Genomic DNA, 14243 nt, shown 5'->3' on the forward strand with positions numbered 1-14243 from the left:
CTATGAAATGATTCAACCTGTTACACCAATGTGAAAGCAGATGTTGAGAGGCAGAACTATAGTTTTAAGTTCATACGATAAATGTGGCAATGAGAAGGTGGGTGGGACGGAGTGGCTAAACTGGTAAGGAAATAGGGCTTGAAATGAGATGGACTTGAGTTTGATTACCAGCATCATCACTGTGAAACTTGAGGTATTATATGTGCAAAATGAGATACATAATATTTATAGCATGGATTTCCCCAGTGCCTCAGTGGTTAAAGAATCTGCCTCCCAAGCAGGAGACTGGGGTTTGATCCCTGGGTTGGGAAGATCCCCTGGAGAAGGAAATGGCAACCCACTCCAGTATTCTTGCCTGGAGAATCCCATGGACAGAAGAGCCTAGTGGGCTACAGTCCATGGGGTCACAAGGAGGCAGACATGACTTACTGACTAAACAGCAACAACATTTATAGCAAAGGATTGATGTAAGGACTTAATGATGAATATGAACTGCTTACTTTCTGTATCGTGCTTTGCACCAGGAAGTGCCAGTATATGTTAACTGCTAATGTTGGAACTGAACTAAATGCCCCCAAATTTTAGTCCAGTACTTTTCTGGGTCATTCCACATCACCTGATGTACTGTCTATTGAGAGGGCATTAATGTCAGGCAGGCCATCTTCACTGGAGTTTTCTACACTAGTCACTCCAAACTCACACTGTTGCTGGTAAGAACTCATGTGAGCTCTCTGGCTACTGAGGGGGGCTAGGAAAAAACCTGTTGACACTAGTGGAAGCTCATTTAATCACTACTATACACATTTAGTCTACATACCCATCTTTTTCCTGTGATGTATAAAAAGCTTTTTGCTTAGTTAGTTGTTAAATTTGGTGATTGAAGGGGCCAGAGATCTTTAGAAATACAAAAGCCTCTTCCTGCCCCGCCTACATGTGTCTGAAATTGTTTAAGCATGAGTAATGAAACAAGGTGAGGATAGCCAGAGAATATCTAGAAACAGACAGGTTTACCAACTTTCTTAGTTCCTGGCAAACCCAGACTTGTAACCCATTCTCCTCACTATTGCTTTATTTATAAAATATGTTTTTAATTAATAATTACTATTCTTTATTAAGAAAGCAGCACATACACAAGGGAAAGAATTCCAAAACTGCATGCATAATAAAAAATATCTTCGTCCTACCTCATGCCCCTTCCTCCCAATATCTCTCTCGGTTGTCACTAACGTTTACAGTTTCTTGGATACCCTTTCAGAAATATTCTGTGAAGTATTTTATACATATATAAGCATATATATGATTTTTTTCTTTGTAATTTTTTTTATTGAGGTATAATTGACACACAGCATTACATTAGTAATTTCAGGTATACAACATGATGATTTGATATTTAGGTATGTTGTGAAATGATCACCACAATAAGTCTAGTTAGCATCTGTCACCATACGTATTTACGGAATTTTTTTTTCTCGTGGTGAGAACTTTTAAGACCTAGTTACTTAGTAATTTTCAACTGTGCAATAGAGTAAAATTTTTGTTTTTGTCTTTCACTTTTCATCAAATATTTGTTGTTCAGTTGCTAAGACGTGTCTGACTCTTTGCAAACCGTGGACTGCAGCATGCCAGGCTCCTCTGTCCTCCACTATCTCCTAGAGGTTCCTCAAATGCAGGTCCGTTGAGTTGGTGATGCTATCTAACCTCTTATCCTCTCCTGTCCCCCTCTTTTTTTGCCCTCAATCTTTCCCAGCATCAGGGTCTTTTCCAATCAGCCCACACTTCACATCAAGTGGTCAAAGTATTTGAGCTTCAGCTTCAGCATCACTCCTTCCAATGAGTATTCAGGTTTGATTTCCTTTAGGATTGACTGATATGATCTCCTTGCAGTCTAAGGGACTCTCAAGAGTCCTCTCCAGCACCACAATGTGAAAGCATCAATTCTTCAGCACCCAGCCTTCTTTATGGATCAACTCTCACATCCATACATAACTACTGGAAAAACCATAGCTTTGACTATACAGACTTTTGCCCGTAAAGTTATGTCCTTGATTTTTATTTTTTATTTTTGTCTTTGCTTTTTAATATGCTGTTTATGTTTGTCAGAACTTTCCTTCCAAGAAGCAAGCATCTTTTAATTTCATGGCTGCAGTCATTGTCCACAGTGATCGCGGAGACCAAGAAAATAAAATCTGTCACTATTTCCACTTTTTCCCCTTCTATTTGCCATGAAGTAATGGGACCAGATGCCATGATCTTAGTTTTTTTTTTTTTTTTTAGCTTTATTTTATTTTATTTTATTAAATTTATTTATTTATTTATTAGTTGGAGGCTAATTACTTTACAATATTGTAGTGGGTTTTGTCATACATTGACATGAATCAGCCATGGATTTACATGTGTTCCCCATCCTGATCCCCCCTCCCATGATCTTAGTTTTTTGAATGTTAAGTTTCAAGCCAGCTTTTTCACTCTCTTCTTTCATCTTCATCAAGAGACTCTTTAGTTTGTCTTCATTTTCTCTATTCTGGTTGTATCATCTGCAATCTGGATCTAAGGTTGTTAATATTTCTCCCTGCAATCTTGATTCCAGCTTGGGATTTACCCAGTCTGGCATTCTGCATAATGTACTTTGCATATAAGTTAAGTAAGCAGGGTGATAATATACAGCTTTGATGTACTCCTTTTCCAGTTTTGAACCAGTCAGATGTTCCATGTCTGGTTCTAACTGTTGCTTCTTGACCTGCATACAGGTTTCTCAGGATACAGGGAAGGTGTCTGGTATTCCTTTCTCTTTAAGAATTTTTCACAGTTGTAATCCACACACTCACTGAAACATTCTATCACCTTTTAATACAGATAAATAGAAACAATATTTAATATAAGTAGAATAGTGCTGAAGTTGAGGTAAAAAAACAAAACTTAGAACTTTTGTTGGAAAATAAATAAGTTGGTAATTTCCTGTCAGTTCTGCATTAGCCTTCTCTAACTCGTTAAGGTTTATGCTCTTTTAATATTGTATTTTTTATACTGATCACATGTGGTGTAATTTCTTCACCAGAAAGAATCTATAGCAAAAATCAGATTTAGGGTCTCAATCTGTTCTAATTGGTTCTTCAGTTCAGTTCAATTCAGTCGCTCAGTCATCTCCAACTCTTTGAGACCCCATGGACTACAGCACGCCGGGCTTCCCTGTCCACCACCAACTCCTGGAGTTTACTCAAATTCATGTCCATCACGTTGGTGATGCCATCCAACCATCTCATCCTCGTCCTCCCCTTCTCCTCCTGCCCTCAATCTTTCCCAGCATCAGGGTCTTTTCCATTGAGTTAGTTCTTCTCATTAGGTGGTCAAAGAATTGGAGTTTCTGCTTTGGCATCAGTCCTTCCAATGAATATTTCAGGACTGATTTCCTTTAGGATGAACTGGTTGGATCTCCCTGCTGTTCAAGGGACTCTCAAAAGTCTTCTCCAACACCACGGTACAAAAGCATCAATTCTTTGGTGCTCAGCTTTCTTTATAGTCCAACTCTCACATCTATACTTGACTACCAGAAAAATCATAACTTTGATTGGACGGACCTTTGTTGGCAAAGTAATATCTCTGCTTTTTAATATGCTATGTAGATTGGTCACAACTTTCCTTTTGAGGAGCAAGTGTCTTTTAATTTCATGGCTGCAGTCACCACCTGCAGTGAATTTGGAGCCCCCCAAAATAAAGTCTGTCACTGTTTCCATTGCTTCCCCATCTATTTGGCATGAAGTGATGGGACCAGATGTCATGATCTTAGTTTTTTGAATATTGGATTTTAAGCCAACTTTTTAAGTCTCCTCTTTCATGTTCATCAAGACTCTCTTTAGCTCTTCTTTGCTTTATGCTGTAAGGGTAGTGCATCTGTATATCTGAGGTTATTGATATTTCTCCCAATGATCTTGATTCCAGCTTGTGCTTCATCTAGCCCAGTGTTTCTCATGATGTACTCTGCATATAAGTTAAATAAGCAGGGTGACAATATACAGCCTTGACATACTCTTTTCTGATTTGAAACCAGTCTGCTGTTCCATGTCCCATTCTAACTGTTGCTTCCTGACCTCCATACAGATTTCTCAGGAGGCAGTTCAGGTGGTCTGGAATGAATCTGACCTTTTAAACATGATATATATGTTTATGAAAAGTTGCTTTAATAAGAAATAATTAAAGTCCTATTGCCTTTTTAAAACTTGAAATAACTTTTCTTTTAAAAAATATAGTAGTAAAGACCGATGCATAAACTTTTCACAAAACATAATCAGTCTTTTTGCACTGAAAATGTTTTGCACTGAAAACATCCTTTGTATTGTCCAGGAACTTACAATGGCCAGTTTCTTTCTCATTTTCACCTTTGTTCCCAGTAAATGTACTTTAGGGTCCATATTCTGACTGTAAACACCAAGTTCATATTTACTTTCTTCCTGTGGATGGACAGAACCATATATGAGTATTTTATATCCAATTTGCAACAGTAAATCTTTTAAAGGGAAAATATCCTAATAGACTTGGGCTTCTCTGGTGGTGCTAGTGGTAAAGAATCTGCCTGTTAATTCAGGAGACACAAGAGATGATGGTTTGACCCTTGGGTCAGGAAGATCCCCTGAAACAGGAAATGTCAACCTGCTACACTAGTCTTACCTGGACAATTCCATGGACAGAGGAGCCTGGTGGACTACAGTCCATGGGGTTTCAAAGTCAGACAGGATTAAGAACACACAGCCAATGGTTTTAGCATAGTCAATGAAGCAGAGCTAGATGCTTTTATGGAACTCCCTTGCTTTCTCCATGATCCAGTGAATGTTGGCAATTTAGATCTCTGGTTCTTCTGCCTTTTCTAAACCCAGGTTATATATCTGGAAGTTCTTGGTTCACATACTGCTGAAGCCTAGCTTGAAGGATTTTGAGCATAGCCTTGCTAGCATGTGAAATGAATGCAATTACACTGTAGTTTAGACATCCTTTGGCATTGCCCTTCTTTGGGATTGGAGAGAAAACTGACATTTTCCAGTCCTGTGGCCACTTCTGAGTTTTCCAAAGTTGTTGACATATTGAGTGCAGAACTTTAACAGTATCATCTTTTAGGATTTGAAATAGCTCAGCTGGAATTCCATTACCTTCACTAGCTTTGTTCATAGTAATATTTTCCAGGTGTCTCAGTGGTAAAGGATCCACCTTTCAAGCAGGAGACGGAAGAGAATGTGGGTTTGATCCCTGGGTTCGGAAGATCTCCTGGAGAAGGAAATGGCAATCCACTCCATTACTGCCTGGAAAATGCCATGGACAGAGAAGCCTGGCAGGCTCCAGGCATTGGAGCTGTAGAAGAGCAGAATAAAACTTAATGAATAAACAAAAATAAATGCTTCTTAAGGCCCACTTGACTTCACACCACAGGATGTCTGGCTCTAGATGAGTGACCACACCATCAGGGTTATCTGTCTCATTAAGACCTTTCCTGTATAGTTCTGTGTATTTTTGCCACTTCTTCTTAATCTCTTCTGCTTTTGTTAGGTCCTTACGGTTCCTGTCCTTTTCGTGCTCATCCTTGCATGAAATGTTCCCTTGATATTGCCAGTTTTCTTGAAGAGATCTCTAGTCTTTGATTTGTAATAAAAAAGAAATCCATGATGCTTTTGATGCAGGTGGTTATTGGCCCCATTGAACCATTAGAATAAAGTTCAAATTTCTGTTCCTGGTATTCCTTTTCCAAGATGCTTTTCTAGCACCATCTCTTGTTGCTAATTCTCTACACACCAGTGCAAATGAAGTTCTTTCTGGTTTTCTAGGTGCTTCTCACACCTTCCAATCACACCTTTTGAAATGTTCAGGCACAGTCTGTCAATGAATTCTTCGCAGACAGAAGTGCTTGCAGTGTTTGATTCTCAGAACTTGCTTAGAGGTACATTACACCTTATCTGTTAGTTTTGAGTTTTTTAGTTTTGGGCTTTTCCTCCTTCATAACTTGTAAGATCTCTGTTTAGAGAAACCTAGTTAATCCTTTCTTAATATTCGCGCCTAAAGAGGCTTTTGCACTTTGAGGCAAGGGTCTTAAACAAGAACTGCCTGACAGTCGTCGTTGCATATGGAGTCCTCAATTGTTTCTGCCTTACAGTAGAACATTTTTTTCCCCTCTAAAAAACAAGTTTATTTGGCTGCACCGGGTTATGCTTGCAGCACATGGGATCTAATTCCTTGACCAGGGATTGAACCCTGGCATCCTGCCTTGGGAGTACGGAATCTTCAGTTCAGTTCAATTAGCCACTGGATATAGTGGAGCTTTTAATACAAGTTTGTAGCTTCAATGAATAATGTGTGAAACCAGGCTATTTCTCCCAGAGAACTACAAATCCCAGCGGGCATCGCGCGGAACGTCCACGGACGTGGTGATGCTAGGGGGCGTGCCCAGTCTGAGGGAGGGGTCGTCCTGCGGGTGGCCGGAGGCTTACGATCCCCGGGAGCCTGGAGTGAGAGAGAGAGATTGAGAGCGAAAGGTGAGGGAAGCTGAGGGAGGGGACGCGCTGCGGGGCTCCCCGAGTCTATGGAGCGGGTTAAGATGGCGGAGGCGGAGAGCCTAGAGACAGCGGCGGAGCACGAACGGATTCTTCGAGAGATCGAGAGCACCGACACGGCCTGCATCGGGCCCACGCTCAGGTACCCTGGGTACCGGGGCCACAGACGGGTGGGCACGGGCGGGACCCGGGAGCAGGCTCCCTCGGGACTGTGCGCCCGGCCGGCCTCCTGCAGGGCCAGCGCCGGCCCCTCCCTTCGGAGAACCCGGCGAGTGACCTCCACCCTCGGCGAGGCAGGTCCCCCTCCGTAGCCCCGCGGACCCGACGTGGGGTTCCTTCCCGACCGTCGGCGCCGGCAGCCCCGTTACCCTGTAGGCTCTTTCTGCCTCCCTCAGGGCTGGGCAGCATTCGTTCTCCCTCCGAGGCTGGCCCGGCGCGGGCAGCCGGAGCGCGCCCGACAGATGGTGGTTCTTAGCAGAGGGTCCCCCTGAGGACATCACCCTTCTGCCCCAGACGCAGGTCCTACTCTTCAGGCAAAACAGAATTCACCCCACGGTCTGTTGCTCGGAGAGCAAACTCTTGCCTCTTTAAAAAATCACAATTACTTCTCAGAAACGAGTTCCTGAAAATCCTAGGCCTGGAAGGAAGGAAGTTTCCTTCAACCCGCGCGCCCCTCTCCTGGGAGCGGGTACTTGTCGAGCCCTGTCAGGAGGACGACCTCCCCAAAGGTCGGATTCCTGGTGCTCATCGCAGAAAAGACGTTGTCTCCCTCCGTTCCCCGTGACCCTTACTTTGCCCACACACCCCCATTTCACTTGGAGACGTCAAACTAAGCCGCCACTTACCTCAACTGTTTAACAAACTTAGGTACAACGTACTGTGTACAGCGCAAGACATTTATGAAGAGATTTACAAGTATAACTTATTCAAACCGCAAAACAGCCCTGTTAGGTAGGTACTGTTATTACCCTCATTTTACAGATGAAGCCCGTAGAGGTTAAGTGACTTGCCCAAGGTCACAGAGAAAATAAAGTAGGAGAGTCGAGATTCCTGCTCAGGCATTCTGGATCCAGAGTATGCGTTCTTAACCCCTCTTGTTCCGCCTCAGTTGGGGATCACCATCTATTTGTACTTTTTGTTAATTACTCAACCAAGCACAAACTACCTTTCTTTTTCCCCTCAGTTTATTAGAGCCAACACATCGTCCTTCCTGTGGCACCTTCTGATCTCCATGCAGCCAACAGAGAGAATGATCTTACCCACCTTGTACAGTCTTGGGTCGCTCTTCCTCCCTTCATAGAGATTATTACTCACTGCTTGTTTTTTTCATGGGGAGAAGTTGCCTCATGAAAGTGGTTGAAAGAGGGGCAGGCTGCGAACTTCGCTTCTCATCTCCACCTCCACAGCTTCCTTCTCCAGGGCACGTGGTTCTCCCAGTGCCAGACCTGGACATGGGACATGACCATCCTTAGTAGTTTGCTTTTTGTCCCTGACTGCACTATGATCATGACATGCTCCTCTCTTTTCGTATTTTCTTGAGCTCTTAAAGGTGAATGACCCTCATTTCATTATCTTTACTTTTATAAAAACTAAGACTACGTACTGGTAATCTGTGTGCAGTACTATTGGTTATTAATATTGGTTTTTGTAAAACAAAATATTATTAGACTTACAGAGGATGCTGTTTGAGTATTCTACTAAGAAATTTGGCTGCTGAGTTATATAGTTGGCAGCCAAACAAAGCTCCCACTGGAATAGTTGGGATTACCAGAGTTTTTAGGAAGGATTTTTCATCAGAATACCATTAATATTGTCTTGAGTTGGTTGTTTTCAGTTGCTATTCAGTTCAGTTTTTGGTTTATATGATAAATGACTTAATTTAGTGTTATCAATTTAGATTGCTGTGATTTATTGTATTAGCTCTCCACTGAATAATAATGCATATTTGTTCAGCTGCAGTTTGGCCTATAATTTTCCATTATGTTGACTGAAGAGTATATACGTTATGTTTAAAATGTTATCCATTTCCCCTAAAATTTGCTGCATTATCACTGAATTCCACTGGAAAGTGGGGATTTTTTGGGCTAAATGAAGTAGAGATATTTTGTCCTAAGGGGACATGGTAAGAAAAGTTTTGAGAACCGCTGCACTGTCCTACTAGTTTTATTTTCTTTTGTTGACTGTCTTTTATTTTTATCAGGGGCTTTTCATTTTTGGCATTGTCCTGTCTTTGATGGATAACCCTAAATCTTAACTATCAGACCCAAGATTCAATCATATGAACATCCTATAATACAAGTAATATCCACTGTCTTTGTCTTCAGTCTAGCTTGTTCCTGCCCGTATTCATAGGAGATGATCTCATCTTTCTTCCTTATCCCATGCAGAAGCAGTAGCGTGTATAGACTTGGTGTTTCAGATCTCATGCTTTACCCTCGATGCATGTTCATAATCATTATCTTTTGGTTTTCCATCACACTCAGTAAACAGGTATGATAAAGGCAATAGGCTTTCCTTCCTAACATTACCCTCAACTGTAAATCTCAGCCTCTATCCCTGTTCATAGTCTTTCCTATTTCTTCTGTCTTTTAAGGCATTTTTAAGGCTCTTGGTTCTTACCTCTCCCTGAGATAGGTGTTCTAACTGAAGAGGAACTAAATAATAATAATCTGTGGTACCAAATTATTCTTCCAGTTTTATCCCTTTTTGTTTGAGGAGCCACAATGGCTTGACTTTTTCATTATATAACTAGCCTTATTTTAATCTTGAAACAGTATTTGCAATATTAATTGATTACTGTTTGTCGTAAGGAGTGACTTTCCTTATTCATTGTAATTCTAAAAGTCCCAAGCTTATCCATGCATACAGAGGCTGTTGCCTAGAAGATTCTTTTGGGGAAGCAGCCATCTCTTCTCTGTCTTCATCTCAAAAATTATTTTGTTAGCTACAAGTCCTAATTTTGCAGATGAGGAAAGAAGCCCACTAAATGTAAGGGCATGTCTTATTTTATTTTATTTTAATTTTTTATTAGTTGGAGGCTAATTACTTCACAACATTTCAGTGGGTTTTGTCATACATTGACATGAATCAGCCATGGAGTTACATGTATTCCCCATCCCTATCCCCCCTCCCACCTCCCTCTCCACCCGATCCCTCTGGGTCTTCCCAGTGCACTAGGTCCGAGCACTTGTCTCATGCATCCAACCTGGGCTGGTGATCTCTTTCACCCTAGATAATATACATGTTTCGATGCTGTTCTCTTGAAACATCCCACCCTCGCCTTCTCCCACAGAGTCCAAAAGTCTGTTCTGTACATCTGTGTCTCTTTTTCTGTTTTGCATATAGGGTTATCGTTACCATCTTTCTAAATTCCATATATATGTGTTAGTATACTGTAATGGTCTTTATCTTTCTGGCTTACTTCACTCTGTATAATGGGCTCCAGTTTCATCCATCTCATTAGAACTGATTCAAATGAATTCTTTTTAATGGCTGAGTAATATTCCATGGTGTATATGTACCACAGTTTCCTCATCCATTCATCTGCTGATGGGCATCTAGGTTGCTTCCATGTCCTGGCTATGATAAACAGTGCTGCGGTGAACATTGGGGTGCACATGTCTCTTTCAGATCTGGTTTCCTCGGTGTGTATGCTCAGAAGTGGGATTGCTGGGTCATATGGCAGTTCTATTTCCAGTTTTTTAAGAAATCTCCACACTGTTTTCCATAGTGGCTGTACTAGTTTGCATTCCCACCAAGTGTAAGAGGGTTCCCTTTTCTCCACACCCTCTCCAGCATTTATTGCTTGTAGGGGCATGTCTTATTTTAAAAATAATATTGATTCTTGCTTTGTAGTGCTAATGCACTACAGAAATTGATCACAAAATATTGTGCTGCTAATACACTGCAAAAATTGATCACAGAATATTGGTCCCAAATCACTCATGAACAATAGCTCAATATTCTCATTTTTCAAATCACGTCTATGTATCTCTAGTCTTCTTTCATATCACTTATTCAAAATAAGCTATTTCCTCACTTTTCTCTCTGGGTACGAGCAATTAATATTGTTTTAATTGTTATTTAAGATTTTAAAACAGTCTTTTAAACTTAGCAGTGAAATACCTTGCCTTTAAAACAATAGCTTTATTGAGATATTCATATACTGTACAGTTTAGCAGTTTAAACTGTACAATTCATTTTTTTTTAGCAAATTCACAGAATTTTGCAACAGTTACCATGATCTAACTTTGGAACATTTTCGTCAGCCCTCAAAGAAACCCCATACACATTCGCAGTCACTCTTCATTCTGTCCCTTCCCCAGGCAGTTACTACTTTCTGTCTTCATGGGTTTGTGTAGTTTGTTCACTTTACATAAATGGAATCATAGAACATTTTGAGGAACTGCCAAACTGTGTAACAAAATGCTTGCACCATTTTTTGTTCCCACTAGCAATGTATAAGGGTTCTAGTTTCTCCATATCCTTGTCAGCACTTGTTGCTATCTTTTTTTATTTTAGCCAATCCAGTGGATATGAAATTGTATCTCACTGTCATTTTGATTTGCATTTCTCTAATGGTTAATCTTTTCATGTGCTTATTAGTTATTTGTTTATCTTTTTTGGAGCAGTGCCTTCAGTTCCTTTGCCCAGTTTTTAATTGGATTGTTTTTATTGTTGAGTTATAAGTGTTCTTTATATATTCTGGACCAGGAATAGGATTTTCAAATACTTTTTTCCATTCTTTCGGGTGGTTTTTTCATTTTTCTTGATGGTATCACCTGCTGCATGAAAGTTTTAAATTTTGATATGATGCCAGTGTATCTAGTTTTTATTTTTTTGCTTGTGTTTTTGGTGTTATATCTAGGCAACCTTTGCTTAACCCAAGATTATGAAGATTTGCTCCTAAGAGTTGTATAATTTTATTTCTACATCAAGGTCTGTGATCCATTTTGAGTTAATTTTTGTCTATCACATCAGGAAGGGTGTCCAGTTTCATTCTTTTGCGTGTTGATGTGCAGTTTTTCCAGCATCATTTGTTGAGTGCCATTTTTTCTTATCCAGGTATATTTCTGGTTGACTTATTTTGTCTTTTTATCATGAAATTTATGTTCCTTATTTGTAGCAGCAGTGTAACCTTCAAGACCTTGTCATTGTGTTTATTTGACCTCCCTTGTTGAGTGTTCTCAGTTGGGAAGAAGTTTGCTCTATTGTTTTCAGCTAATGATTTTCTCTTTTTAGCTTAGTTGCTGCCTTCCATTTCTAAGGGGCCTGTCTTGTAAGGATGATATGATTGCAATATTTGATCCTGGTAAAGCACTTTACTGTCGGGACTGAATCTTGTCTTACCATACGGAATGGTTTTGTGTTATACTGCTTAGTGTTAAGATTAACAAACTGTATTAATGATAGAATCTTATCTATTTGATCTTTATCATTATTAAAACATTAAAAAATTATGTCAATGTTATAAAAATTTTGGAAGCTATATTGAGAATTACTTGTACTCTTATAACATAGCTGCTGTTGTTTTGGTGCATTTCCTTCTAGATGCTTGCTTTATTTATTCTGTTGTTAAAAAATTATATTCTTGGTATAGCAACAGCTTTCTCTCTTGCTTATTTGGTGGTGGAGGTGGTTTAGTTGCTAAGTTGTGACCTTCTCTCGTGATCCCATAGACTGTAACCCACCAGGCTCCTCTGTCCCTGTCCATGTCTCCTGCACTGCAGGCAGATTCTTCACTGCTGAGCCACCAGGGAAGCCCAAACTGTGTATAAAGCTGCCTCTTCCAGAACACAAATGTGGGGAATATTTTAAAGGCTCTTTTGCTGAACGTCGTTTGATAATTAAATATGGTGAACCGACCTCCCCACTTACTGCTTCTCTGCCTTTGGCCATATGGCTTTGTTTTCCATCATTTGGCCTCCCATTACCTAAGTTGTACAAAATTCAGATAATCATAATCCTTGGTTGATGACACTTCCTCATTATTGGTCCCTGTATGGACCTCTTTAAGCAGTTATTTATTTTTATAAGCAACTTACCACCTGAGTGGGCAATTTTTTTCATCTTTAAATGGGGATACCACCTACATTGCAGGAACAGCATTAAAAAAAAGGATATAAAGCATTCTTCACGGTACCTGCTAGGTAGTAGTAACTCTGATAGTGTAAGTCATTTTCTTCCTTTTACCCTTCAGTTTGTAATGAGGATTTAGGTGTTTCATTGTTGTTTAGTTGCTAAGTCGTGTCCGACTCTTTGTGACTCCATAGACTGTAGCCCACCAGGCTCCTCTGTCTATGGAATTTCTCAGGCAAGAGTGGGTTGTCATTTCCTTCTCCAAGGGATCTTCCCCACCCAGGGACTGAACCTGTGTCTCCTGCTTGTCAGGCAGATTCTTTACCACTGAGCTGGTGTTAATTACAAAACTTTGTGTTGGAGTGATTCTTGACTTTTTTTTCCTTCTACTCATATATCTGAGGGATAAAATATTCCTCAATAATCAGACCCTGGAAATGGTAATATTGAGATAGATTGGAGAATGGAGGAGGAGATATGAAACAATTTTATAAAAGCAGTTTAGGTGACTCTGACATACTCTTTCCTTGACAGTCAATGAGGGGAAAGAAATGATCTCCCATTTCTGATTGTTTATTTTTTAGTAGTAACTTCCTTTTAAAAGTAACATTTTTATATTTTAACTTATAACTGTAATGTAGTGACTTTTAAAGAGAAGAAACAAACAGCAAACTTAATCCTATCACCCTGTCACAACTCTTATTTTTGTATATTTCTTTTAAGCTTTTTCCATATTAATTTTATTATATTAGAAGAATAATATCATGTTATGTGTTGCTTTTTCATGTAACAGTTTTATACATTGTTATATATCCATATCATCTTAGTGACTTCATTCATGAATTAATATATTCATTTATTCAGCAGATATTTATGAAACAACTTCTGTGTGTCAGTTATTCTTCCAGACTCTGGGGTATAATAGAGAACAAAATAGATACATCCTTGCCCTTTTGGACCATGCATTCTACTAGAGCACTTACAGAATAAACAAACACATAGGCACATAAAATAATAGTGCTATTTAGTGGTTATGTTACATATGATGGGATATGGTTTCTGACTAGGTGGTTAGAAAAAGTTGTTTGAAGGAGCAAGCCATATATCTCTTCAGACAGCAGGCACGGTATGAAGACCCTCAGGAGAAGCATCGTGGGAGGTGATGGCAGGAAATCAGTGAGGGTCCAGACAGCATAGACTGAGAAAGAGACTGTTTTTATTTCTAAGTGTCATGTCAAGGTACAGAAGAGCAATGAGCAGGGAAGTGACATGCACTAACTTAAGTTAAACAAAGACTATTCTGGCTGCTTTGTGGAGATTGAAGTAAGAGAAGAAACAGACAAACCAGTCGAGAAAGTGAAAGAAAAGTGAAAGTCGCTCAGTTGTGTCCGACTCTTTGCGACCCCATGGACTGTCCATGGAATTTTCTAGGCCAGAATACTGGAGTGGGTAGCCTTTCCGTTCTCCAGGGGATCTTCCCAACCCAGGAATTAAACTCAGATCTCCTGCATTGCAGGCGGATTCTTTACCAGCTGAGCCACAAGGGAAGCCCAAGAATCATGGAGTGGGTAGCCTAGCCTATCCCTTCCTTAGTGGATCTTCCCGGTGGGAAGAACCGGGAAGTTGCCTGCATTG

The 14243-nt window shown here is 40.1% G+C and overlaps 1 protein-coding gene across 1 annotated transcript in view; it reads left to right on the forward strand.

Moving 5' to 3' along the window:
- The first annotated feature begins 6432 nt into the window (after window positions 1-6432).
- The window catches only part of EXOC6B (exocyst complex component 6B), a 675781-nt gene continuing 667970 nt past the window's right edge, over window positions 6433-14243 (forward strand). The window contains 1 exon segment of the mRNA XM_070476359.1: window positions 6433-6672. Coding sequence (XP_070332460.1) covers window positions 6560-6672 — 113 coding nt within the window. The 5' untranslated portion in view covers window positions 6433-6559.

Source organism: Odocoileus virginianus, chromosome 2 (genome assembly GCF_023699985.2).
Source record: "Odocoileus virginianus isolate 20LAN1187 ecotype Illinois chromosome 2, Ovbor_1.2, whole genome shotgun sequence".
Taxonomy (NCBI): Eukaryota; Metazoa; Chordata; class Mammalia; order Artiodactyla; family Cervidae; genus Odocoileus; species Odocoileus virginianus.